At 38.5% G+C, this 24,569-nt stretch overlaps 1 protein-coding gene across 3 annotated transcripts in view; it reads right to left on the bottom strand.

The window, feature by feature from the left end:
- Positions 1 to 4,710: 4,710 nt before the first annotated feature.
- The window catches only part of zgc:158464 (uncharacterized protein LOC791139 homolog), a 103,669-nt gene continuing 83,810 nt past the window's right edge, over positions 4,711 to 24,569 (bottom strand). For 2 of the 3 annotated variants that reach the window (XM_055036763.1, XM_055036764.1), the window contains 3 exons: positions 15,088 to 15,262; positions 14,863 to 14,982; positions 4,711 to 7,791 (listed from right to left, as the gene is read on the bottom strand). In XM_055036763.1, coding sequence (XP_054892738.1) covers positions 7,605 to 7,791; positions 14,863 to 14,982; positions 15,088 to 15,262 — 482 coding nt within the window. In that variant the 3' untranslated portion in view covers positions 4,711 to 7,604. Of the gene's footprint in view, positions 7,792 to 14,862; positions 14,983 to 15,087; positions 15,263 to 24,210; positions 24,358 to 24,569 lie in introns of all 3 variants that reach the window. The other variant, XM_055036762.1, reaches the window with a different exon arrangement.

Genomic DNA, 24,569 nt, shown 5'->3' with positions numbered 1-24,569 from the left:
GCCAAGCTTCTTCTTCGTTGGTATTCCACTGTTACGTATGTAATTTTTTTTTTTTTTTACACACTACCTCCACTGTCTGGTTTTACTTACATGTTCTCATGTGCTATTGTCCTCTTGTAACGTGGATGATTTATCTGAAAACATATTGATTTTTTTGTCATGTTTCTTTATATTATATTACTAGATTCAATAACACATTTAAGAATTTTACACATTTATAGACCTGATTTTGACCTGGAATTATGATGAAAGTTGGGCTTTAGTCTTTTAGCATTGTCACTCAAACAGAATGTTATTTATTTATTTATTCTTTCTGTGTAGATCTAAATATATATTTTTATTTATTCCTGCTAAACCTTGAAATGTTGCACTGAAAGGTCTCAGTATCTGCCTGGGAAAATTTTTAATACAAAAATTGCAAAAAAATTGCATTTATTCACTTTTCTTTCTGTTTTTGTAAACTGTGTTTTTTGAGACTTCCATTACCAATTCCTTCCTCTAAAATGTGTGCTAAACAACAGTAGTCTGAGACAAAACACACCCACAAAAGTTAAACCTTAAGTTGAAAACAATTTTGAAACCAGCCCAGTTATGACATCCCTGGCAGAGGAGATGAATCATTTTTATTTTCTTTCTCTCACCTTGTATTTTACCCCTCTTTAAAAAAAATGCATAGAGTAAGGGAGCAATGAATGATGGGGAAGAATGGATGCAGCAATCTTGTTTTTCTCTGTTTATTGTCAGCATGCTTTTTGTTCGGGTTTTTTTCTGCATCACAGATAATTTAAATGGACTTTCAATCATTTCTCTCTGAAAATGTGTAAAGAGTGTAAAAGTGTAATGTGTAAAAGTGATTTGTATTTTTTTATTGCTCCAGTCAGCCCTGAATTTACCATATGTAGTTTAGTAAGAATTCAACACTGATCAACACTGCAAAACCTGGCTAAACTACCTTTTGATTTTTTTTCTTTTAGCTTTTTATATTGACATGGATCCCTTCAGTCACACAGCCTCGATTTCAGTTGGCACACTCGTCAGTTATGATGTACTCTACCGTCAGTTCCATAGGTGAACAAAGCAACTATAACGCTCCCAATTTTGTTCATTTTATGGAGGAAATAATGATGCTAAAAGTTCCCCAGGTTATGCTTAAAAAACAAAAAATAACAACTATTTGTTGGGTTTGTTTCACCAGGGCCATTGGCAGTCCCAGCATCAACGGCTCAGGGACATGGAGGTACAGGAGCTGCTGCTCAGAGCATTGGAGGCAACAGATGGCAGCATCCAGGGGGCCCTCAGGCTCATATTTGCTGGAGGTCTCCAGACTCAAGATGCATACCCCACTGACACAACCCACAGTACAGGCAAGAGCAGAAATACATGTGAAGATGTCTAAATGCCAACAAATAATGAGGGAATTACATTTTACACCATGTGGTTGTTGCACCAGGGCACCATTCAATTTTAATTAATGAGCAGAACAGTTAAAGCAAAGCTCCACAGGTTTTTAGAAACAGATTTAGTCGTTTTCAGTGATTCTAATTATTAATGTGACAAGTTCCAAGAAAATACGCAGGCAATGTAATCCCCCAATATGTACACTAGATGGCAATGTAGTTGTTCACCAAAACACACATGTCAGTATTATTGCGTTCTTGACTTTCTTTCCCAGATTTAAATTTGCGTTCTTGACATACCCTCTGCTGATTTCTTTTAATCATAGCTTTGTTCCTCATATTTCAAAGAGGACATCGTGATTAGCCAGCTTGGGACATAAAAGCTGCACAGATATGCTGATAGCTTTATTACCATCCGCTGAGATGTAACTCTCATTGTTAGAACCCTGTAACCGTTAGCTGCACCCTCTTTTTTTCAACCCCCCTCCCAGCCTTATTACAGACAGATACATTTGCTTTGTCTCGTTGTCTCCCATTAGGGTATTTTAGGGGAAGACACACTATGTGTGCCCCCCCACTCTCATGACTTTCCACAGCTCACCATCCTCCATCTACAGTAATTGCCCTGCTTAGTTTTATTGCTGCATCTGTGAATGTGACAGCTCAATCAGTGGATTGGCCTTTCATGAACACAGCACCCAAACAGCGCTTTGTGTCCGTCCTTGTTACCATTTTATAGTAGGCACCTGCGGGCAATTTCCACCTCAAACTGCCTTCAAGGGTATTTTAAAAAACAAGATATTTCTATTGTGCCGAAGCAAAAAGTGTCACTGCTTCAATAAAAGTATTCGAGAATAAAAGCAACGCCAGCTTTCAGGCAAATTAAAGAAAAGACAGATGTGCTTTCTCTGTGAGACACTGGCATTTAAGCTAAGCAGATACAATATAGTCTTGCTTTCCAACACTTCAGTGGCTGTTAAGCTTTGAAAGCAGATGCATCATTAAATACAATGTATTATCCAGGGTAGTATATCACTTATATGCTTTTCAGTACAGCGGCTGACTCTTTCCAAGCACAGCTCGCACTATTGTGGACAATTTTCTGAGCCAAATTACATTGCAAAGTTGTAAATGGAGCACCGAACACTGTCATGGATGTGATTGTTAAGATGCTTTGACACGCTGCATCAAGGTCCATTTTGTTTCTGACTGAAAGATGGCAGCTCATTGTATGTAATGTAACATTCAAATGTTAATAATTTTGTAAGGCTAAAATTACACATAAATACAGAGGACTTGTGCAGAGTTTTGTCACACTTTTATATTGAACAGCATCTTTTAACTGTTTTACCTTTCCTCTGCATAAACGTTTGATTATAGAAGTTTTCAATAATTCTGAGACAGTAATTGAGAGTTAGAATTGTCCAGCATGTTTTTGTCAATTCTAGGATATTGCAAGAGTGATGCGTAATTTTGAAAGACCACTTGTGGGCAGAGGCAGGAAGCAGCGTAAACAAGAAGCATCCCTTATGAATCAATCACTGTGTTTTGAACTAGGCCCAATTCTGCCCAATTACTCCCATGGCACCTGGGATTTTTAGATAATGAGCAAGGGTCCTGTGCTCTGTCATTACTGGCAATATATTGGGCCAGAGGAAATAATCAGCGCCAGACGTGTTGAAATTGTGAGGAAGCTTGTCTAATCAAGCCTCCACAGACATGCAGAACAATACAGACACTTTTCTATGCAGATGAAATCCTCAAATATCTCAAAGCAGGAGGAAAGGATCGGGTTAGCATATCGGCCTCGGTACGCTTTTGTCTCTCTGAAAGAAGGCAACTCACGTGACATAAGGTCTGTTACCTGAGATTGCTTTTCACTGGGTATGACTGAACAGAATATGAAATGCGGTTTCGTTAGATACAAGACTGTTTTGTACCCTCATCGCCCACTCAATGCTTTCAAGCCATGCTTCTTATTCTTTCTGCCTCTTTTTCAACACTCACTTTTTCCACAAAGCTTCTTTGATGCATTTTATCCCATGGTACTTTAACCCTTTTCTGGAGTTTTTCTAGAAGAAAAAGAGGCTTCAGCAGAGAGGAGGGCAAAGATTACGCTTCTAAGTAAGAGAGTTACGTTTGAAATGTCATCTCTAACCTTTGTTTTAACCAAAGTTAATGATTTAATTGAGTATTGTGAAATTCTTGGCAAAATCTAAAATTACAGTTTCTATTTCCATTGATTCTTGAAGTTTGCTCGTTTTTTTAAAGTTTTGCTTCAAGTTTTGAAGCAAAACAGAGAGAAAATTAAAATTTAATATTGCACACAGTCATATTAACAAAATAAATTCTGGGGTTATTGTGAGAGCCAACTTTAAGGTTCGTGCAACACAGGTTTCTGCCAACAGCCACAGAACTCGAGATGCTTTCATCAGCCCCCTGCGTGTGCTCCTTCCACATGTAAGCCAACTGCGTTCTGGCCAAAATGTGTTGGTAAAAATTGCTTTACAGTCACAATGCAGTGGCTCCAAAAGCAATCAAAGAGAAGGAGGCAAAGGATTTAACTGTCTAAGCTGCCTTCAGCCGTAATGAGCGCTAAACTGCCAGCCTTTAGGTGAACAGTGGGGCTATGTTTGGTGACAAATGAACATATTGAAAATAGTCTCATACTGCTGCTGCATTGCAAAAGTAAACTGGATATTTTGTTTTAGCATTATTGTAGACTGGGGAATTCATAAGTAAAACTTAAAAGCTTTATCTCACCACTGCACATTTAACACTACTCAAACAGTTAGCAAAGGTATTATAATCATTTTTTTTTTTTACAGAATTGTATTCTGCTTTCTTGAGGAGAATTCATAAGAAGAATAAATAACACAATCTACTGAGCAATTAGGAGACTTCTGAAGGCATTTATTGGTTTGGGGTACTGTGATAAAAAACAGTCTATTTCCTCTCCTAGTTACACACTATTTTGCCTTAGTCTAACACATTAAATCCAACTAGAGGACTAGTTTGAAATGTGACAATTTGTGAAAAAGATTACAGGAACAGACTTTTGCAAAGCACTGAATATAACACAAAACCTGGCAGCAACAAGGATCAATAAACAACAAGTGGTTGAATACTGGTGCTGGATTCTGTCCTTGAATCAAACAATAGTTCATCTTCCCTAAACATTGAGAGGGTTTACCATGGTAACCAGTGCTGGTGTGGATACTGGAGGAGGCTTTTCCCTCACAAATTATTATGTTTTCTTCTGATGTTCGTGTGTGAGGGTGCAGACAGGAAAAACACAATATCATAGCACACGTTAAACTCATAAACCCAACTTTATTTATTTTGCACCATGATGCCTCTACGTCCCCATTTAATACATTCAGTATATACATTTGGCCATGGGGGACTTTACAGAGATGCGTTACACTAGTGCATACATATGTGGCACGAAAATGTACACAAGAAAAACTCAGACATGCCACGTTACCACGATAAAGCAATAACACGAGAGAAGACCCGGGGCGAGTCGATGGCTGATGTACGCAGCCACACACGCGCATTCACACACCCAGTTCATGGCTTTATGCATGCACAACAGCTTTTCAACACACACACACACACACATAACCTTTAAGACACTTCCGATGGAGAGGGGGCTCTTTCAGGTTTCCATAATAGAAATACAAGGATGTTAAGAATGTCTCTGCTGACTGCAGCACATTCTTCCCCCTCATCACAACTCCCTTCCCTCAGACTCCCTTGTACTCTTCCACTACAAGTCTAGTTTCCTTTATCCCAAAGCTAAGGCCTCACAGCAGGCAGTGCTGCCATCATACATGGGCTCTTTCCTTTAGTAGAGTAGTACTCATCAGCAGCAGGACTAAATAAAGAGCCACTTCTATCATAATCATTTCTGCTAAACCCTGAACATTCGCGACAAAAAAAGACACCATACATAGTTTATTTTAAAATTAGCTTTCTATCAGAGATCTTCTCTCAAGAGAACACAGGTCCACAACGACAACATACTATTCCTCATTAAAGCACAAAGAGACACCCTCAGAATGCAACGTCTATCTGCCCACTTTCTACGCCTCTAACCGGGTCACTCTTCCGATTACGTCTCCTCCTCCAGCCGGACCTATTGTACCATCATAAGCTTTTCACTGAGGCACAAACTCCACCCAGTTCCCAGTTTCGCCTTTTAATGACTGCAGTTTACAGTTGCATAGCACACAGCAGGAGTAATGGTGAAAGCCAAAATGTATTCCACTTTTCAAATAATTTTTCTCAGATATCTTGGGTCATATCCAACCTAAACCATTTTGCTGTTACGTACTCATCAAAGCACAGTACAGTATTTGAAACATGCATATTGGACTGCATTTACGATGTCATGCTTTGACAGATCAAATGGATTTAAATCCACTGGGACCAAATGGATTTAAAACCATTTGATCTGTCATAAGAATGACTACTGGTTTGGGAGAAAAAGGAGAAAAATTTAACCAAAAGCCTAACAATGCTGCTTTGTGGTGCTAAAAAGATACAGAATAAAAGTAAAGAAAAAAAAAAAAGAAGAAAAATCACTGGTAAGTGCTTCTTTTTAGAATTTACAAGTAAAACAAAGAGCTAACAACCAGGACAATTTGAGCACAAGCAGTAAGCAGGTCGAACACATTCTCTTATGCATTCAAACAGTGTACAGGTGGACATCTGAAGGTTTTAATGCAAAGTAGTTGCATGATCGGCTGAAGGAAGGTGTTCAAATGGTTTGGACAGGCAGTGCTGTGATTGATGTGTCGGCCAGGTGGGTTGGTGGGTGGGTGAGTACTTGACAACCTTGTTGGACATGTGTCTCAGAGACAAGCGTGCGCTTAGCAGAGCAGGAGACAACAAAAAAAAAACGCAAAGTTCCTAAAACTCCCAAGATTCCATCAGAACAAAGAGGGCGAGCAGGCTGAAGCGGAAAAACATAGGTAATAATTACCCAGAATAAATAACAGTCACACAACAATCGCTGAAAGCAGGACTGGGAAATTAGCTGATCTAAGCGGACTTATTTGACCCCATGCATTATAAGGCATTAAGCAAACATTTGTTACTGACATCACATAGTATTTATAACAGTGACGATACATACAGTTCCTGATCTGAACCAAAAGGCTTGTTCTCATAATTCTAATCATTTTTATAAAGAAAGAAAAAAATATGTTCCTAAAACCAATGACAGTTTTTAGGTGATTGGGAATGTCACAGGGAGAGCAGATCGATGTCTACAATCCCATTGTACCTATTGATCTGCAGATGGGGGAATGAAATTGATTTTTTGAGGTAGACAATGCAGGCATATTTCATTCTCCCCCATGCAAAGCCATTCCACGCAAGGGTACGGGGGATAATTTGGTCCATTTGGACAGGCTCCGGTCTCCAGCCTTGGCCAGTTTTGCTGTGTCAGATTAGTTGACCCATCCATCATTCTTTTCCTGCCTGTCTCACCATCGTGGTACTTACATTGTCACTGGCGTGATACACCCACTTAGTGATGGATAGCAGACAACATGCACTATGACAACATAGAGATATCAGTCTGCTCAGCTCACAGGCCTGTTGTTTACCTGCAGCTGGGGATTCATACACGGTCACGTTATTCAATATCTGGGTTGCTGCGCAAGGTCTGCGTGAAAATATTGTGCAACAGGCATCATAAATGTCGGCCTTGTTTTCAAGTCCCCTTTGAAGTAAAACTAAAGCAACAACAGTGCCTATCCAAATGAGATGCTCAAACAGCTGGAACAGGTACAATAGTTTAGGAGAAAAGACTGACCCCAGTGACCAATGATGTGTTGTACCTCTTTTCTTTTAGTGTTAAGTGCTACGAGCTCTCAGCTCAACAATTACTGAAATTTTGCTCATCAGATAATCAGTCTCCAATGCGATAAGAGTACGTCCACATAAATAAAACACAACAAAGTAATAAAAACATCTGGAATATTGAGTCTGTTTGTATGAGATAGTATGAAAGTGGCCTTCGAAACCCGTTTGGAATCCGTCAGCCAGTGAGGTGAGTCAGAATCAGCACTTTTGAATGCCGATGTTCATGTTCCCATAATTTCAACCCAGACGGAAGGGAAGAGCAGAGGCATGAGGACGGGCCCAGTGAGTCCTGCGTTGGGTCGGACGCCTGCCACATGCCACCTCAAAGCACTATAGTGTCCTGATGCCTACAGGGTACAGCAGGGACATGTGTTCTGCCCCCTTAATGGGCAGCTTGCGGCTTGAGTAGAAGTGTATGATCTCAGGTACGCTGTCGAAGGGGCCGCTGTTCTGGCCCAGGATGTACTTGTTCTCCTTGGTCCGTGACAGTTTCATGTGCATGAAGCCCTGGCTGCTCCTGGACACGGACAAGGGAAGAAAAAAAAAACACAAATCGTTAGGAAGTACAAAACAGAACATCTTTTGGACTGCCCAACACTGAGATTAGAAATAAATCACATACATTCATGGCTTAAAACATTAATGAGATAAGGATGGAAAGAATAGAGCTCTCTGTGGATCATCTCTTCCTGATTGGCACCTGCTTCTGTTTTTATATCCAAAACATAACAATGCTCTAAAAGCCGGATTACCTCTGATAAGGTCGAGGCCACCTGGGGCGCAGACTAAAAGGGAAGGTTGCTTAAGGTCCCTAGAATTCAAGCAGCACGTAAAGATTGGGCTGATGAAGCCCCTGGATAAATCACTTAAGCTACAGCAATAAAAGCACAGCAAATTAAAAGCCCCCAGTGTGCCAGGAGCTTTGGATCAATACATTTTACAGTGTGCCAGTAATCTGCTCCCTAAAAATAGAATGTTTTTTGAGCAGCGTGGGAGGTGCTAAGTAATGCAACACTAGACTTTAGTGAAGAAAAATTCATAAATGTTTCCTATATACAGCAAAAATATGCTTTAGGAGAATTTGTCCTGGCACAACACTACTGCATAAAACCTCTTTTAATCATTAGATGCTAACTCTAACCCTGACACATTGTAGCACATAATGGCATGTGTTTATCATGATCTAAAATGTTTATTTTTTCACCTCACTTAACTTCCACCTGATCTACTCCATGTTTTTTCTTCTTATTGGAAATGTAATGTCTGGATTTTAAAAAAGCAATGGGAGAAAAATACAGCATTTTTATTAGGGAAAATAAATGACAGAAAAGGGAATAAGGATTATGATAACTCATAAAGCAATCAAATAAGCAAACTATAGATGCAAAAATTGGTGGATTTTTTTCTTTTTCCATGCTTATGTAGACTTGGAAAATGCTTCAGTCGTGTCATACTTTTTAAAATTTAAAATTAATTCTCAAACACCTTTTTTCCGACCTATAGGTAGAAAACCCTTGAAATGTCACTGTTTTACTATAAGGCTACAGAGCAGGCATGTATAAGGCATGTTTAAGGCACCTTAAAATAGTATATATATTACCTATGAAGAAAAAAGGAATGGATGATTGATTTATATGAGCAACAAACAGGCACATATTTCTGTTTTGGATTTATAAATACAAAACGCAGCTGTCAAGCCTGGTGATAAGATTTATATCAACATTCCTTTTTTTATTTAATCAAGGAACAAAATTCTTACTTGTAACCACTCACCAATATATCCTGCTATATTTACATACATATTCACATGTGTTATCTGGGACAAACAGGAGCATAAACAAGGCTTCACGCACCTTGCACGCAAATCTGTACTTTCCAAATAATGTAATTGCAAGAGCTGGCGGTAGTTCTCTCTTCATGCATGCAAATAAACAAACCAGGGAAAAAATCTACAGAGTTCAATTAAAGGACAACCATTAAGAATGAATAAAGAAGAATATATAAATACAGATTTAAATGAATGAGAGCAGTTCTAGTTTTAGGAATTTGCTTGCTGTAAATTCAGAGATTACAGAGAATACATCAAGATTCAAGTTTCTTTTCATGGAGACTGACTGGGGGGTATATTTCAAATCTACAAAGCGTTTCATAGGCAAGTCAGAAATGCAAGATTGCTAAGCAAAAACTGAAGTAAACAAAACTATGAGACTGCTCCATTACTGCCCCTCTGGCTCCCATTTCGGAGCACAATCATTAAGTCCATCCCAGTTTGAAGAGACGCTTTCCCTAATGCATTTCTTTCCATTTTCATGATTCTGCAAACACTTATTTCAGAAAAAAAAAAAAATACTCTGTAAAATGCGTTTGATGAATCTTCAGCATGAATACTGCGCTGGTAGGAGGGTGTTAGCTTACTCAGAGCCACACTTAAAAAGGCAAACACATCAATAGCAGCATTTTTAGATTCCCAGCTGGTTTCCCAATTGGAGTTCAGGGCTCCTTATCACATTACGGTCCAGCAGAGACAGAAACCAGGACACAGCAGTGTTGTTGATAAAATGACTGTGGGGCTGTTTTTAGAGCTGACAGGCCTTTGTAACGTTATCATATTCCTGTGTTTGTGGACCCTCTATTTGTGTAATCAGGATGAATCTCACCAGGGAGGGCTGCTGTCGTGTTTATTGAGGTTTATGACTTTGATTTGAACTGAGCGGCACTCATAGTAGGAACAGCCTGACAGCTTATCTCCACCTCCAGCATATTGGATTGCTTTGTGAATGATGCTCTCTGCATTATGAATCCACAGCAGCTGAAACTGAGAAGTCATCAGCCCAAATGATGATGACCCCGTGTGACTTTTATTCAGGCATCAGATACTGTGTGCTTATTATTTCAAATGTGGACAAACCATAAAATAACTGGGATAATCCATGCCAAGCTATTAATCACTAACTGAGCACTGGATGCTTTTATAAATTTATATGGATTTATACCCATATTACTAGCAAACTTTAAACCCCAATCTAAAGAAATTACATTAAATTTAAAAAGTAAAACTCATTATTTAGATTCATTATACACAAAGTGACAAAGTGCTTATCTATTCATTTCAAACATTATGGTTTACATCCAATGAAAAAATGGTCAGGCCAGATTTTCTGAAAATCAGAACATTACATAATGCAGAAATGTCAGTGTGCCACAAATTATGTCTATGTGCCATATTGTATATGCACTCAACATATTCAGATCTCCTTTTTAATAAAATTTTGCAACAATGCAGCATGAAATGGAGACGACTAGTCAATTTCACTGTTGTTGTGTTAAGAAAGGCCAAGTTGCTTTAATAGTGACCTTCAGTTTGTCAACATTGCTGCATCGGATGCTTTTATTTCTTAAATTTTCTATTAGGTTTTGATCAGGCGAGTTTGGTTTTCACCCATGTACAAAGATACCAAAGAACTGATACTTTTGGCATGCTGCTAGAAAATGAAATCAGTATCTCCTTTATACAGTGGCTCTGAGGTGAAAACCACTTCAACAAATTCAAAAGGACAACAACTTTTGACAATTTTTTTGTATCAGTGACATTTTGTGCCTAACAGTCGTTATGGAGGCTGTCAGTGATTGTTGGACGAATGTAGTAAAGAGAACACTGACATAATGCATCATTTTTGTATTAAAATCCCTTTTTATTGGCTTTACATAATATTATAATTTTCTGAGAATTTGCGGTGTTTATTAGCTGTAAGTGTTAATGAAACTGCATGCATTATATCCACAAAGTTCATATGTCTTACCTTTGGTATTACTATCTGTAATACGTTCATTCTACAATGGTATTGTAATATGTTGAGATGGACCTGTATATTATGAAAACGGCCTACATACACATTTGCAGTTTTTGTTCCCAGCTGAATTGAGCTTTTCTATATCTGCAAGTTGACATCAAACAGTCACCTGGAAACATTTTATTTTCTCTAACAACTTCTCCACTTAGACAGATGAGACAAGCTGCACACATCTGTTCTATGATGTGAAAAGTGGAACAATGGTGTACTCTGAAAACGTGTGAGGGGTTTAAAAATGTTTCAAACATGCCCAAGGAAGGAAAAATGGGGAAAAGGTGTGGGGCGGCTGAGCAGAAAAAAGGGAATTGAGTACTCTTAAAAAAAGAGAACAAAGGTTTTCGTTTAGACCAAATAGCTGAATAGACAGGAGGTCTTGGTGACGCCTGTCCTTATCAATAATGCAATGCACATTTGTGCCACCTCATGGGCTCATACATTTTTCAGTGACCTCAGACATGGAGGCTCTTCACCTTGGGTTTCTGCTCATTTTCTGTGGCAGCAGGAGCATGTGTCAGGAGCCTGAACCTGGAGCCACCTCTGCCTGTAAGGTGGTGGCACCTGTCACTCCATCAACTCAAATCTGTCTCTGGGTTTCACATGACTGAAGTCAAGGTCACAACAAGTTGCTCTGTGAAATCCAGGAGATGGCATATAGTAGAGTACAGAATGAACTCACACTGTATACACACTGAACTTTTTCACATTTTGTCACATTAAAAGCACAAACTTTATGTGCTTTCACTGGATTTTATGTGTAAACTAAGCACACACAGTACAACATGGGTGAAGCACAATAAATATAAAATTTGAAAAAGTGTGGTGTATCTTTATATTAATCTACTTTCCCTCTCATATGCCAAAAGAAACTATGGTGCAGCCAATTGCCTTCAGAAGATTAGTAAACAGAATCCAACAGTGTGAAAGTTATTCTCAATATATATTTAGCAGTTCTATGAAGACCTCAAAAGTTTGTGAGAGAATATTAGTGAACAAATATCTTAACAGAGAAAAAAAAATACACCAAACAAGTCTGTGATAAAAAGGTGGTGAAGTATAAATGGGGTTTGATGGAAAACAATATTACAAGCACTGCTAGTACCAACCACTCTCCTGGTTTAATAACTGGATAATAGCAGGATAAAGATCAGAGAATCAGCTGTAAGGCTGTAAGAAAGTATATTCATCATTCCTGATGAATAGAAGTGCATGCCACACAGATAAACAAAAACGTGTCATTTCATTTTTATGTCACAAACTTGATTGTTTTGGTCCATCACAGAAATTTCCAATTAGAAAAAAAAAACAAAAACAAACAAAAAACCATTGAAGTATGTTGATTTTACCTGACCAAATGTAAGAAAATGTCAAGGGATGTGAATACTTTTTACAACTTGTTTTGTTGCCTTATACTGAAAAGAACTGAAGTAAGCTTTTCTTACTGTCTGGTTCTAATTGGTCTGGGGAAAACAACAACCATAAATTGCCACATATTTGTCAGTAAATCCTATAATCTTGCAATCTGATATTTCTTTTGTGGCTGTAAAACCCAGAGTATTAGCTCATCTGTATTTCATTCTTATGGTGCAAAGGGGAAAATGGATTCTTGGCACCTTCATAATTATTACTAAAAGAAAAAGATTTATCGAAACTGAATGAATGTCTGTTTTTTCTGTGACTTAGCTTTAGTGGATTTATGGATTTATACCCATATCACTAGCAAACTTTAAACCCCAATCTTTAGGTAAGACAATCAGTAAGTCTAGATCCTACCATTAGCAGTTCTTTATTAATACATGGATTAAATGTTAGGGGCAAACTCGGAGTGTTACTGTCCATCAAGATTTTGGAGACAGTGAGAACAGTACTTGGACTTAGTCTCAAACACACAAAGTCCATGAGAAAATTAAAACTTTGTAAAAGTAACAATATACTTTAGGGGAATTAAACAACATATATGCGTTTAAATGATAAATAACACAAATCCTTTAGTAAAACATGTCGAGGCAGTGTTATGGCAATGCATGGTTTCCAACAAGACAGGATATTAAGGAGTGATGCAAAGTAATTTTCTGATGGTGCAAAAAGGCATCAACTCTAAGAATATTGAGAACATTACAATCTGAATGTAATTCCAAAATTGTGTATATTTATTTTCTTGGAAAATAAAAAGATCAAAATCCTTATTTTACCTGCTTTTCCTGATATATATTTCCAAAATGTATTTAGGTGTATAAGCCTGCTGAATGACAGGGTTCATCTACATTTTATGAAGTGAATTAGCCACAAAGCCCAAACATTCAGAGATCTCATTCCTTTCCAATCCATTCATTTCTGAAATAGAAATACAAGTTCACCTAATTTCCTGCTGAGAGTTTTCCGCAGGTCAGGCTTTATAAATGGAACCAAATAATAATAATAATACAAAAAAAAAAAAAAAAACAGAAGAGGGATTAAAGTAAGATCCATTTCTCTCCACAACACCTAATTGTATGTACCATTACAGATGTTTGGATCTTTCAGCTTGTTCTCTAGTTAGATATGCTCTGAACGGCAGCAGATCTGTGTTTTAGGAGACTGTTCATCTTTTTATCAGTAGTTATAGAAGGAAAACAAACAGCAGCTGAAGCAAAAGCAAATAATCATTCGGTGCAACAGAAAGTAACCCAGATAGCAACAGTGGCATGTAAAAAAAACCCCTCCATGAGCAGTGAACAGAATCATTTTCTCTTTCAAGACATATGAGCCTCAAGCAAGCAGAGCTCTGCAGTTATTGCAAAGGCTAATCAGTGTCTCTTTGCATTTTATGGTTTCATCTCATATCAGGATTGACAGAGAGTTGCAGAGTATTACTCATATCCAACTGTTTTTTTAAACAAACAATTCTTATTTAACCAAGACACTGACATTTTAAAGCTGAGCTGATGCTGTTTATGTTTATTTTGGAAAGCTTTGGAGGGTTAAACGTTTCAGGATATGTTTCCATGTCAGTTTGTCCTTATTAGCTCGTAGAGAGAAACCAAAAGTGACTGCTCTGCGGGGCTTTGACACGGAGATAACCTCTCCCCGAGAAAACATTTGTGTCTAAGTTAATTAGAGAGGCTCCTTTTAACCCCCAGCAGAATGCATCAAAGAGAGTGAGGTCACCAACGATGGGGTAACCGGTAACCAAGCTGTGAGCACTGGACACGTCAGCAAATTAGGGAGAAGATGCTGTGAAATGAAGGAAACAAAGGTGATGTGGAGGACAGCGTAAGACCAGGGGGTACAACAGCTGAAAGAAAGAGGTTTGAAGGGTGAAATTATTTGCACCCAAAAAGTAAGAATCATCAACACAACGGACCACAGGTAAACAACTTGCTTGTGATGTCCTCTCAGCCACCAGCTGTTTATAACAGATGGTTGTTCACAGTGAGCTTGGTCCTGCTGGAGGTTGCATCCTTTTAAAAGGAGGCATTCTTGGGACACACAATATTGGAAAAACATGGAATAACTATATTATTGCTCAATGTTGCAATTAGGATTGTATTTTTCAGTAACCTTAGTTTGTCTTATAAAACTCGATCACTCCAAGGCTACTACGATGCTTCTTGAGATTTATGACCTTAGCCACTCAGGTCTATATCAGACATAGGCACAAAGGGCATCCCGGTGGCCAAATATTCAGTATGTTGCACCTGAAATATTGCAACTGTTCAAATAAAGCATCCCTTTGTGAATGCAAAATGGGAGGCTCTTACTTAAGGGAGAGGGAGTAGTCGTTTTTGCTGGTCTCGCTGTTTCTAACCAGGTAACTGGCCTCCTTGCACATCCTGAGCAGAGACTCTGCATCCGTTCGGCTGATGGCTCCGTGGTACCAACTGCATCCAACACAAGGAAAGAAGGATGAGTGAATATATGGCAAGGTTAAAAAAATGCAATAAAGATAAACCCCCAGCAAACAAACAAACAAAAATCACACTCACAACTGGCTTTCCAGAGGCATCGTGGGGTCAATACGTTCCCCGAGAGAGGAGCTGCTGTGGTCCAGTGAAGTCATTTTGGTGTTGACCAAACAGCCACTGGAATGTCGCTGCAGCGGGCGGGTTTTCCCATCCTTGGTGGGTGACATTCGAGACTTTTCCACTCCATCAAACTGAACTATAATGAAAAAAAGGTTCATGTAGCTTAAATATATAATACAATTTTTAAAAAATGTATAGGAGACATGGGCCAAGGATTGGTATAAAAACCTAGCAAAATTTTAAAATGCTAGGGAATAAAATTTTCTCTTATGTTGTTCCTGAAATTCTTTAAAGTGCTTTTGATCATAAGACAGTAAAAGTTCCAGTGCGACCAGAATGTAACGCGACCTTCTCTCCCAGGTGCTGCACACTGCAGGCCAGTGTAACCAGTGTAACTGCAACCAGTGTAACCAGTACCCCTTTTGTGGATGCAAAGGCAAGAACCCCCCACTTGATAACTTTGTGTTTTTGTGTTTATTGTGATATAAAGCACTTGCTGCTGAAATGTGCTATACAAATAAAATTTGATTACTTGATTGATTGATAACAGCAAAGAGGGTACAACATTCTATGCAATAAGCTTTTAAAAACAAACTCATTTGAGTCTTTAACTCCATATTTCTACATCAATACATCAAAATCATAATGTAAACATAGCAATAACAGAAAATAAAATTAAAGCTGTATTTTTCCATATATTGTGTTTTTGTAGAAGCTTCTGAAATACCTTTTTCAGTTGCTTTAATAAAGGTGTTTTAAATTTTTGCATAAAAAGTTTGAGTAAACCACTTCATATTTCAAGGTTATCATACTATGAATGTCTCACACTGGCCCATACCCGCTGCCTCTATTCCAGCTAGAAGTGGAGTTAAGGTCATTTATGTGCAGTAGGTATTTGTGAGGCTTACGACATCATGTATTTGTCAAACTACACCAGTGCAAATGTGTGAGAACAAAAACCATGGTTGTGCTTTCGCAAACACACACCCACACACTCACTTTGTGAGAAGGACATGTACACACTATGGAAGACACATAAATCAGTCTGTGCACACATTCCAGTGTGTGAGAGGAGAGAGAGAGACAGAGAGAGAAAGAGAAAACATACAAACTTCCTTCAAAACATTCAAACAACTCCATGTGTCCATGAATACTTCTACGCCTAATACAGTATTTGTGAGCAGTTGCTGCTTTAGTACATGTAAATGTGCAAACAAGCAAATCTGAAGAGTTCATATGAGTGAACAGCAATACACACATACAAGTTTGACAAGTTAAATATTAAACTGGCTTTTCAAACTCCCACGGTCAGCTCCAGGCACGAAGCGCTCCCCTGGCTAGGCCACAGGGAACTGTTTGATGGCAGATGGGGGCTTGAGGTGACCTGCTCTCATTACATCACTGCCAGAGTATACACCGGGTGTTTTCTCAGCCAAATCAACTCACGGAAAAGAGAAAGGCATGCAGGTTTGTTCAGTGGATGGAAGAAAAAATAACATTTACAAATAGAAAAAAAAAGAAGATATGGCTGAAGGTTCCCTGAAACACTGGGCACCGGAGGCTGGAGTGGTGATCATGAGAGGTGGTCAAGCTGAGTCTGTGTGTGGGAGGGATTCAGCTGTTTTTCCCCAGTCATCCATCACTATAATTGATGTCAAAACACCCCAAGGTTTGGGGAAACTAAACTGTTTGCAGCCAGTGACACGCTTCCCAAGCAATAAGAGAAGGGAGGCTTCCAGCATCGAACACAAACCGGCATCAGGTGGGAACTGTTTTAAGGCTGAAGGCACTCAGGTTTGGATTGAAATGGTTAATGTAGTGAAAACTTGACAATGTCTGATTTTGTTGCTCTTAGTCACTCATGGTCAGTCTTGCTTTTTGTGTTTTCATTATCCTGTCAGAACATAGTGCTGATGGTTAGACAGACAAGCGTTGAGATCTTAACAGCACATCGATGGAGACAGGCCTTCATCAGTCTAGACTCTACAGTTCACTTAGAGAGGATTGGCTTACATGGCAGTTTGTGGGACGGTCAATTTCTAAGCTCTACACTGACCTAAAAGAATGGCAAGAAAACAAATTTCATAATCAGACATTGCAACATTTTTAACAACTGAGTTGGTCAGGATTAGGGTCAAAAAGTGACACATTATGTAAAAAAAGTGAAAATTAGACATTTAAAAGCAGTTGTCAAAGTTATTCGGAATGTACACATCTATTTAATTTTGTTTTAAATAGGTTATGAACAAGTCAACATAAAGATACATTTTCTTTATTATAGCTGTTATTTACACTACCACCTGAATATCATCCAATGTCTTGCCAGGCTGCTGAGGAAGACAGCTGTTACCTCACCTTCAACCACCAGAGGCCCCCCTTGACCTCCACACCCCAGACTGAACTCGTTGGCCTTAAGCTCACTGATGCGTCTCCCCAAACATAAACTCATGGAAATGATTATTCCAAATGACTGATTGTTATCTTGGCCTCTGCACTTTTGTTCGTTATAGGGCTACGTCTGAGTCTTACAACAAGAGCCAAATTGTACCGCTGCATGACAGCTGGGTAAATTGTGGGTCTAACCTCGGACTCATGTAGGAGTACGAGCTGCAGCTCCAATTTTCTCCAGTCTAATGCTTCCACTGCAGGCAGTCAAATGATGCCCCTCTGTTGCATCTAAGTAAATACGAAAGGATTTTGAAGTTATCCCCTTCCTTCATACAGCCTGTGCTGACTGCTTGAAAAGATAAAGAAAGTTAGATGAGCATGCAGTTTATATGTTCGGGTGAGAAACAGCGTTTCCATGGAGACTGACCGAAGGCACACAAGAGATGCATGTTTGCTCCACTCAGCCCCTGTCAGCGCTGACAGATCACAACATGAAGATGCAGCCAATTGCTCTCACTCCTTCGCTTTCAATTTTGTTCTTCCTGTTTGCATATGTCCGGTCCTACCTCTTTCTCTGCTGCTTCCTGTCACCCTCCCTTTTGATCTCTGCATCTAACACCCTCTGGCAAACACTCGGAAACTCTTGCCCTGTTTGTTCCTAACACTTGCTTGTGACAGAAAGAGGAAAATGTATTGTAGAAAAGGGGCTTTTATTCTTTTATCTTCAATGTGTTGGTCTAAAAAGAGGAAAGGAAAACCACTATAGGCTAGTAAAGTTCACTGAACTTTATTACTTCAGTGAAGATGAATATGGTTATCTTTGTATTAAGACATGGCCCATCTCTGCACTGCAACTCTGATTAATCTCAATTCTTCACATTTCCTCTGTTCTACAAACACTGTGCTTCTTCTTACCAAATTGTAACAAACGGTTTCCTGTTGACCTTGGTTAAACTTTGGTCTTTTACTCCAGTTATATTAAAGGCCCAGTGCCTCATCTCTATGGAATTTGTCCAATCAACTTTACCTGTCAGCACTAAATCCCCTCTGGAGGGAGCGTACATACTTCCAGAAGAAAGCATTATTTTGAAGGAACCTAAACAAAACAAAAGTGATCATTATATTTGCTCAAGTGTGAATGGACTGATGTCTGCTTCTTTTGCCAGCCATCTCACTTACGGCAGCTTCAGATGATTGAAGAATTATGTTTTGAGGTCGAATACAAGCAGGTGCGAGGGAGACCAACTCCCTTTTCTTTCTCTGGAGGGCAATGCCCAAGACATGGCTGACTGACAGGGGACTGGCTTACCGGTGAACAAAAGCCCTCGGAGGCAGCCCTAAATGCGGGGTGGGGGGATGCATAAAGACATGCACACTCAGGCTCACATGCACACGCGCCATCCCATAAACACACTAAGACATATAGTGAAATGTGTTAGGGTATCTGGGATTGTTATCAGACCTGCTGCTTGTAAAGTGCAGCAAATGGAATCTGTGTATCAGATTGAACTGTCAGTTAGATGGTGACTGATGGCTGGAAGGCCTGTCCCCTTCAAACACGCATCTCCCTTCAGAGAATCCCACAAAGAAACAGGATCCCAAACACACAGAAACACATATACACAATGCAGAGGGGAATGGTGAGGAGCAACAAACTGATTTATTTGGACACAAACAAACATAAATGTCAAAAGGCAATTTCAGTGATGGAATCTGCCAGCAATATTACCCAACAGAGCAAAACAAAGCTCAGCACAATAGATTTTTTTTCTCACAAGAACAGTGAGAATGTGTCCCACAGCAGGACTCTATGGCTAAAACAGACTAGATACAGAAGTAAAGAGCCTTGCAAAAGGAGTCAAACTTCTTGAACCCCTCTACATTTGATCACTTTCCAACAAAGTGATGCATAGATTTCTAAAAAAAAACCCAAATCTCTAAAGTTACAAAGTTACCTTTGTAACTAGAGAAATTACAAAGGTCAACAGCTCATGTGAGAAAATCTGTTGAGAGAACAACAACTTGTCTCCAAGAATGTGAGTTTCATGGAAGAGTGAAGCAAAAAGAAAGTCACTGTAGAAAGAAAGCTATTAGAAATCCTGTAGGCAGTTTTCCACAAGCAAGCGACACATTGAACATGAAGAAGGGTATGTTCTAATGAGATCAGACCAAAATATAACACTCTAAACCACATGATGCTGTGAAGATTCTTTTCATCAGCAAGCCAGGAACGTTGGTCAGAGTTGCTGGAAAAATTGATGGAACAACACAGAGGACGATCCTGGAAGAAAAACTCTTGCAACAGGCTGCAAGAGTTCTGAAAAGAAATAAGGACAAAAAGACTAAAATATGATCAGCAAATGGAGGATCTGAAATCTGTTGAATTGTTTTGTTTACAACTTACAATTATGTACCATGTTGTCATTGGTCTGTCACATAAAAACAGAATAAGATACTTTGAAATTAATGGTAAAATGTGGCAAAATGTAAAAAAAAAAAAAAAAAAAAAAAAAAAATCTAGTAATAGATACTTTTGCATAGCACTGTTACATAAAACTAGGAATTGATAATTTTGTTTGATATCCAAATGAAAGATGGAGTAACACTGTTTACTACTGATTCCAAGCAATGAGACCTTATCCCCAGCTGCACACACTGCTGCGCAAATTTCTCTAATTAAGCCAGCTAATTAATTCTCATTTGCTAATGATACTCCTATCAAAAAGGATGACTACTCTGAGGGGCGACAAGTGTCACCTACGGCTGCATTGAAAGGTGAAAATTACATTTTACAGCCTGGATGTGTGGAAATTAATTCACAGGTCTGAAAATCATCAGAATTTGCTAGATGCGAAAAAAGATCATCCAAAATTTTTTAAATTAGCAAGAAAGAATGTGAAAATAACCACTGTTTAATTTTATAACATTAAGATAGTAGGTGCAAAAAAAAGGACTAATTTGATAAAAGGTAATAATACAGTTCAAGAGCTCTGATCGATATGTTAAATCTGTTGTCAAAAAAAAATTGTTCTTCTTTGCAGAAGGTTTCAAAAGAAAGCTCTAATTACGTTTTCCCAGACAAAAGAATGACTCTTGAAATGTCAAGCTAGTTTGTACATTTTGAACAAAACCTGTGTATCTTTCAAATACTTTTTAAATCATCTAAGACAAAAGAAGCAAAGACAGAGAAACTCTTCAAAGTGTGGATAATTATTACATACAAAAACAAAGTAGACAAGCTCCTTTTTATACTCAAACAAATATGTCCCAATTTATATGTAGATTTAATATCTGCTGTGGCAATCTGCATTTCAGTCTTGACAATGAGGGTGAACTGACAATGCTGACTTGTAATACATTGTTCTTCTGCTTATCTCAGTTAGAACAAAGTGATTATAAAATGGCATTTATGAATTTTGTAAGCATCTTACTCCTCATTCAGTTATGTGTCTGTCACTGACAGACTCAAATCATTGTCATCAACCCTGTCCTCAAATAACCTTGCCTCAGTTTTCTTCAGCTTATCTTCAGTCTTCTTTTACCATCTGAAGCCCAGATATAACAGCACTTGCTAAAAATCACCAAATCATCAACTTCCTTTAACCGCTGGATTCCTCAGCATCGTTCTTGTTGACCTTACGGCAGCCTTTGAAACAAACAAACATACCACTTGAATACCGGCTCGGCTCAGATTATGTCTGTCTAACTATAATTCATGACATCTGTGTTCAACAGTGTTCCCCAAGGATTTTGTTTAGTCCTCTCTTTTTGATAATGTCATATTGTCCATATTGTCCACATCATTTGCCATCTTAAATTCTGCTTTCATTTATCTGCATCCTATGACCTTCACAGGCAAGTCTTTTTTTCCATCGACCGCTTCAAAGACACAATCATGGACACCACCTGATTATCTCTGGCTAAACTACAAAAATTTTGACATGAGCAAATTTGTAAAAATCTGCATCTAAATGTGATCTCCACTTCTGCCTTATTCACTTGAAGTGTATGCTAACCCATTTCTCACATAACTATAACCTTCAAGTCATCTTCAGCAGCCAAATCATGGGTTACATCTCCAAAACATCATCCTCACCACTTTTCCTCCACCTTTTATGCTGATTTTCTTTTACTAACACATTGATCCATGCATTTATCACTTCCTGACCCAATCACTTGAACAGTACTTTCCATGTTTTGCCCATCAATCTCCTTAATAAACTCTGCTACAAACAGAACTCACCACATTTTCCTGCCTAAGTTAATATATCATTTTCTTACGAACCTTTACCATTAACTAAGGAGTGAATTTTCCACTCCTTAATTAATGTAAATTAAATTTCTCCTGCTAACCTTTAAAGCCCTCAATAACCAAAGACATTTTAAAAAATGAGTCAATAAATCCATGACAGCTGATACTTCTGACAAAAATGTCCATGGCTGAGGTGCGTTCTGCTCTGTTGGCATAATGTCTCCTACGTGTGTTAAAAGAGGTAATTGATGTTCATCATAACTTCTTTCAAAAATGCCTAACTTGTGTTTGGCTTCCATCTTTTGTTGTGTGTAAAGCAACTTAGAATTGGGTAAAGATCCTTATGAATAAGCATGTCCTACTATTGTGAACACACAGAGAATCTTCACGTTATCTGAGCCTGTCCAGAGGATTTAGGCAACTCTATGTTTAATAGATGTCTAACGTTCTGGTGTGGAAATTAAGATCTACCAGCACTCTGAGGTCAATGGAGCTCATTGTAAATATATTCACTACTGCAGTTGAAGCGTTCAATCCCCTGTGTTTCTGACACATGAACCTTTGACCTGAAAGATGTAGAGTGGGGCCACACTTGCTGGGATGGAGAGGGGATCACTTTACAGGACAGGATTCTGAAACTCCCTCACATCACTCGGGGAACTGGAGCGTTTCCCATGGATCTGTGGGCATAAATCAGCTCCTCGCCTATAGCACACAGTGGTGTCCTTTTTCATGGCCCCACTCTGAGCTTTCCCACTCTGCTTGGGAAAAATCCCATTCCTGGCATTAGTTCAGAACATATCCTTCTTTCCCCTGGATAATTAAACCAGTCAGATTGTGACTGTGCAGGGGCTCCCAATATCAATTAGTGCCTGTCTGTTAAAAATAAGTGACGCTCTTGTCAACTGTGTCCATTATGACAATGAATAAGTCAACAACTGCAATTGCTGTGAAGGAGTCTGTTTTTATTTTTTATCTTAAGTCTTCCACTTGTATAGAACAGTGGGTAAGGGGGACATCTGGGACGGTTATGAGTATGTTGACAAGAGGAAATGGGGGTCACAACAAAAGGCAATTATGCATGGAGACGGCAGTTCAGCACAATTAAAACTAATGAGGCTTCATCTTAAAACCTGGCCAGCAGTTAGTGATTTTCTGCCACATGTAATCCAGATGGAAAAGTGCAATCATTACAGCGCTAATACATAAAGCCAAATTATTCAGTGCATCTGAAACTCTTTCAGTAAGTCACCATTAGCAGGAAAATGTTACTCTCCCTCATTAACAATCTTTTTTTTAAGTTACATGCTTGACAATTTTTGTAATTTCTCCCCATAATTCAGAATAGAAGAAGATTAAAGTTATTCGTGGGGAGTCATTCCTGACAAACTGGTTCTAATGATAATGTTTCTTTAGAACCAGTTCTTTGCTGTATTCCATAGCAGCAACATAAAAATTGTTCTTTCTCAGGACCAAGTAGGAACGGGGCCAGAGGAAAGAATCGCTTTCGCCTGGAACTCTTAAAGACTACCAATCAAAATGTGGGAACCACTTTTAAAGTTGGTTTCCATTGGTATGCAAGTTTTTAGACAACAAAAAGTAGGAAATAACTGAGTTCAACATTAATAAAACTTTTGAATTAGCAGTGGAATAAAATCTGATCACTCTTCCTTTTTACTATTTATTTTGATACAATTTATCCCAAAGTTTTAAATTTCAGACTCAGTTTTTAAACATCACTGTCTTGATATTATCAAGTAGAGTAAATAAATCCTTGGAATTTAAATTTAACTCAGTTTCCAGTTTGGTATATTTATAAAACTCCAATTCACATAAATGCAATATGAAGGAACTTTACGAGTGAAAAAGTCTAACTGATATCCAAAAACCAATACAATACAAAAAAAGAAGAAAAAAAAAAAAAGATATTCAAATTCAATTGCATGCATTCAAAAAAGTATCGGTCTGAGGAAGTCGACCCAAATGATGACTGTTAAATTTTGCAGCAATCCCTCATCATGACCAAGTAAGAGACAAAAGTGGAAAGAAACAACTGCCTTTTAAACACTGCAAATTGGTCAGTGCTAAAAGAATGCAATTTGTGAAGTTAAACACTCAGTACTCACTCATATTGAGGATGAAACGGAGGTGTTTTACTGATACATTTATAGTGATGCAATGATGTGGTTCTGAATTACCTCTATGGCTGAGGGAAATCAAATGTGATTTTTGATTAAAAAAAAAACAAAAAACAAATTGATCTGTCAGCAGCCAGAGAAAAGAAAAACAAACAAAAAAACAAATGAAAAAAATATGTGCTACCTAATTACTTACTAAATAAAATAAAATAAAATAAATGAGTGTACATATGAATGTAATAATGGACACAGAAGGCTGAGGGTGAAGGGCAATAAATGGGAAATATGCTAGACACCAACACCCACCATGGTGGTGCTGGTCACAGCTCGTCGGTCCAGGCGACGGCTGAGCTGTCTGGGAAGGAGACTCAAGCTCCTCCGCCAGGGGAGGGCTGGTGTTGAGTTGGCCAACAGGAGGCGGCCATGGTAGGTCCTTGATCACTTTAATCTCTACTGCAAGCGTCGCCACAGGACAGAGAGATGTAGGGGGGAAAAGAGAGAACAGCAACAAAAGATAAAGAAAGGGAAATAATGATAGAAGAAAAGTGAGGAAAAAGAGAAAAGACACAAGAAGTAAGTTAGAAATACTGCAGATATGAGCAGTAGCTGGAGGCATGTGGAAGAGAAGAAACTTAAAGTATGATTAAAGAATCAGCAGCACCTGT

The sequence above is a fragment of the Poeciliopsis prolifica genome, unplaced genomic scaffold, assembly GCF_027474105.1.
Source record: "Poeciliopsis prolifica strain line A6 unplaced genomic scaffold, Auburn_PproV2 SCAFFOLD011, whole genome shotgun sequence".
NCBI lineage: Eukaryota > Metazoa > Chordata > Actinopteri > Cyprinodontiformes > Poeciliidae > Poeciliopsis > Poeciliopsis prolifica.
This window is presented reverse-complemented; position numbering and strand designations above follow the sequence as displayed.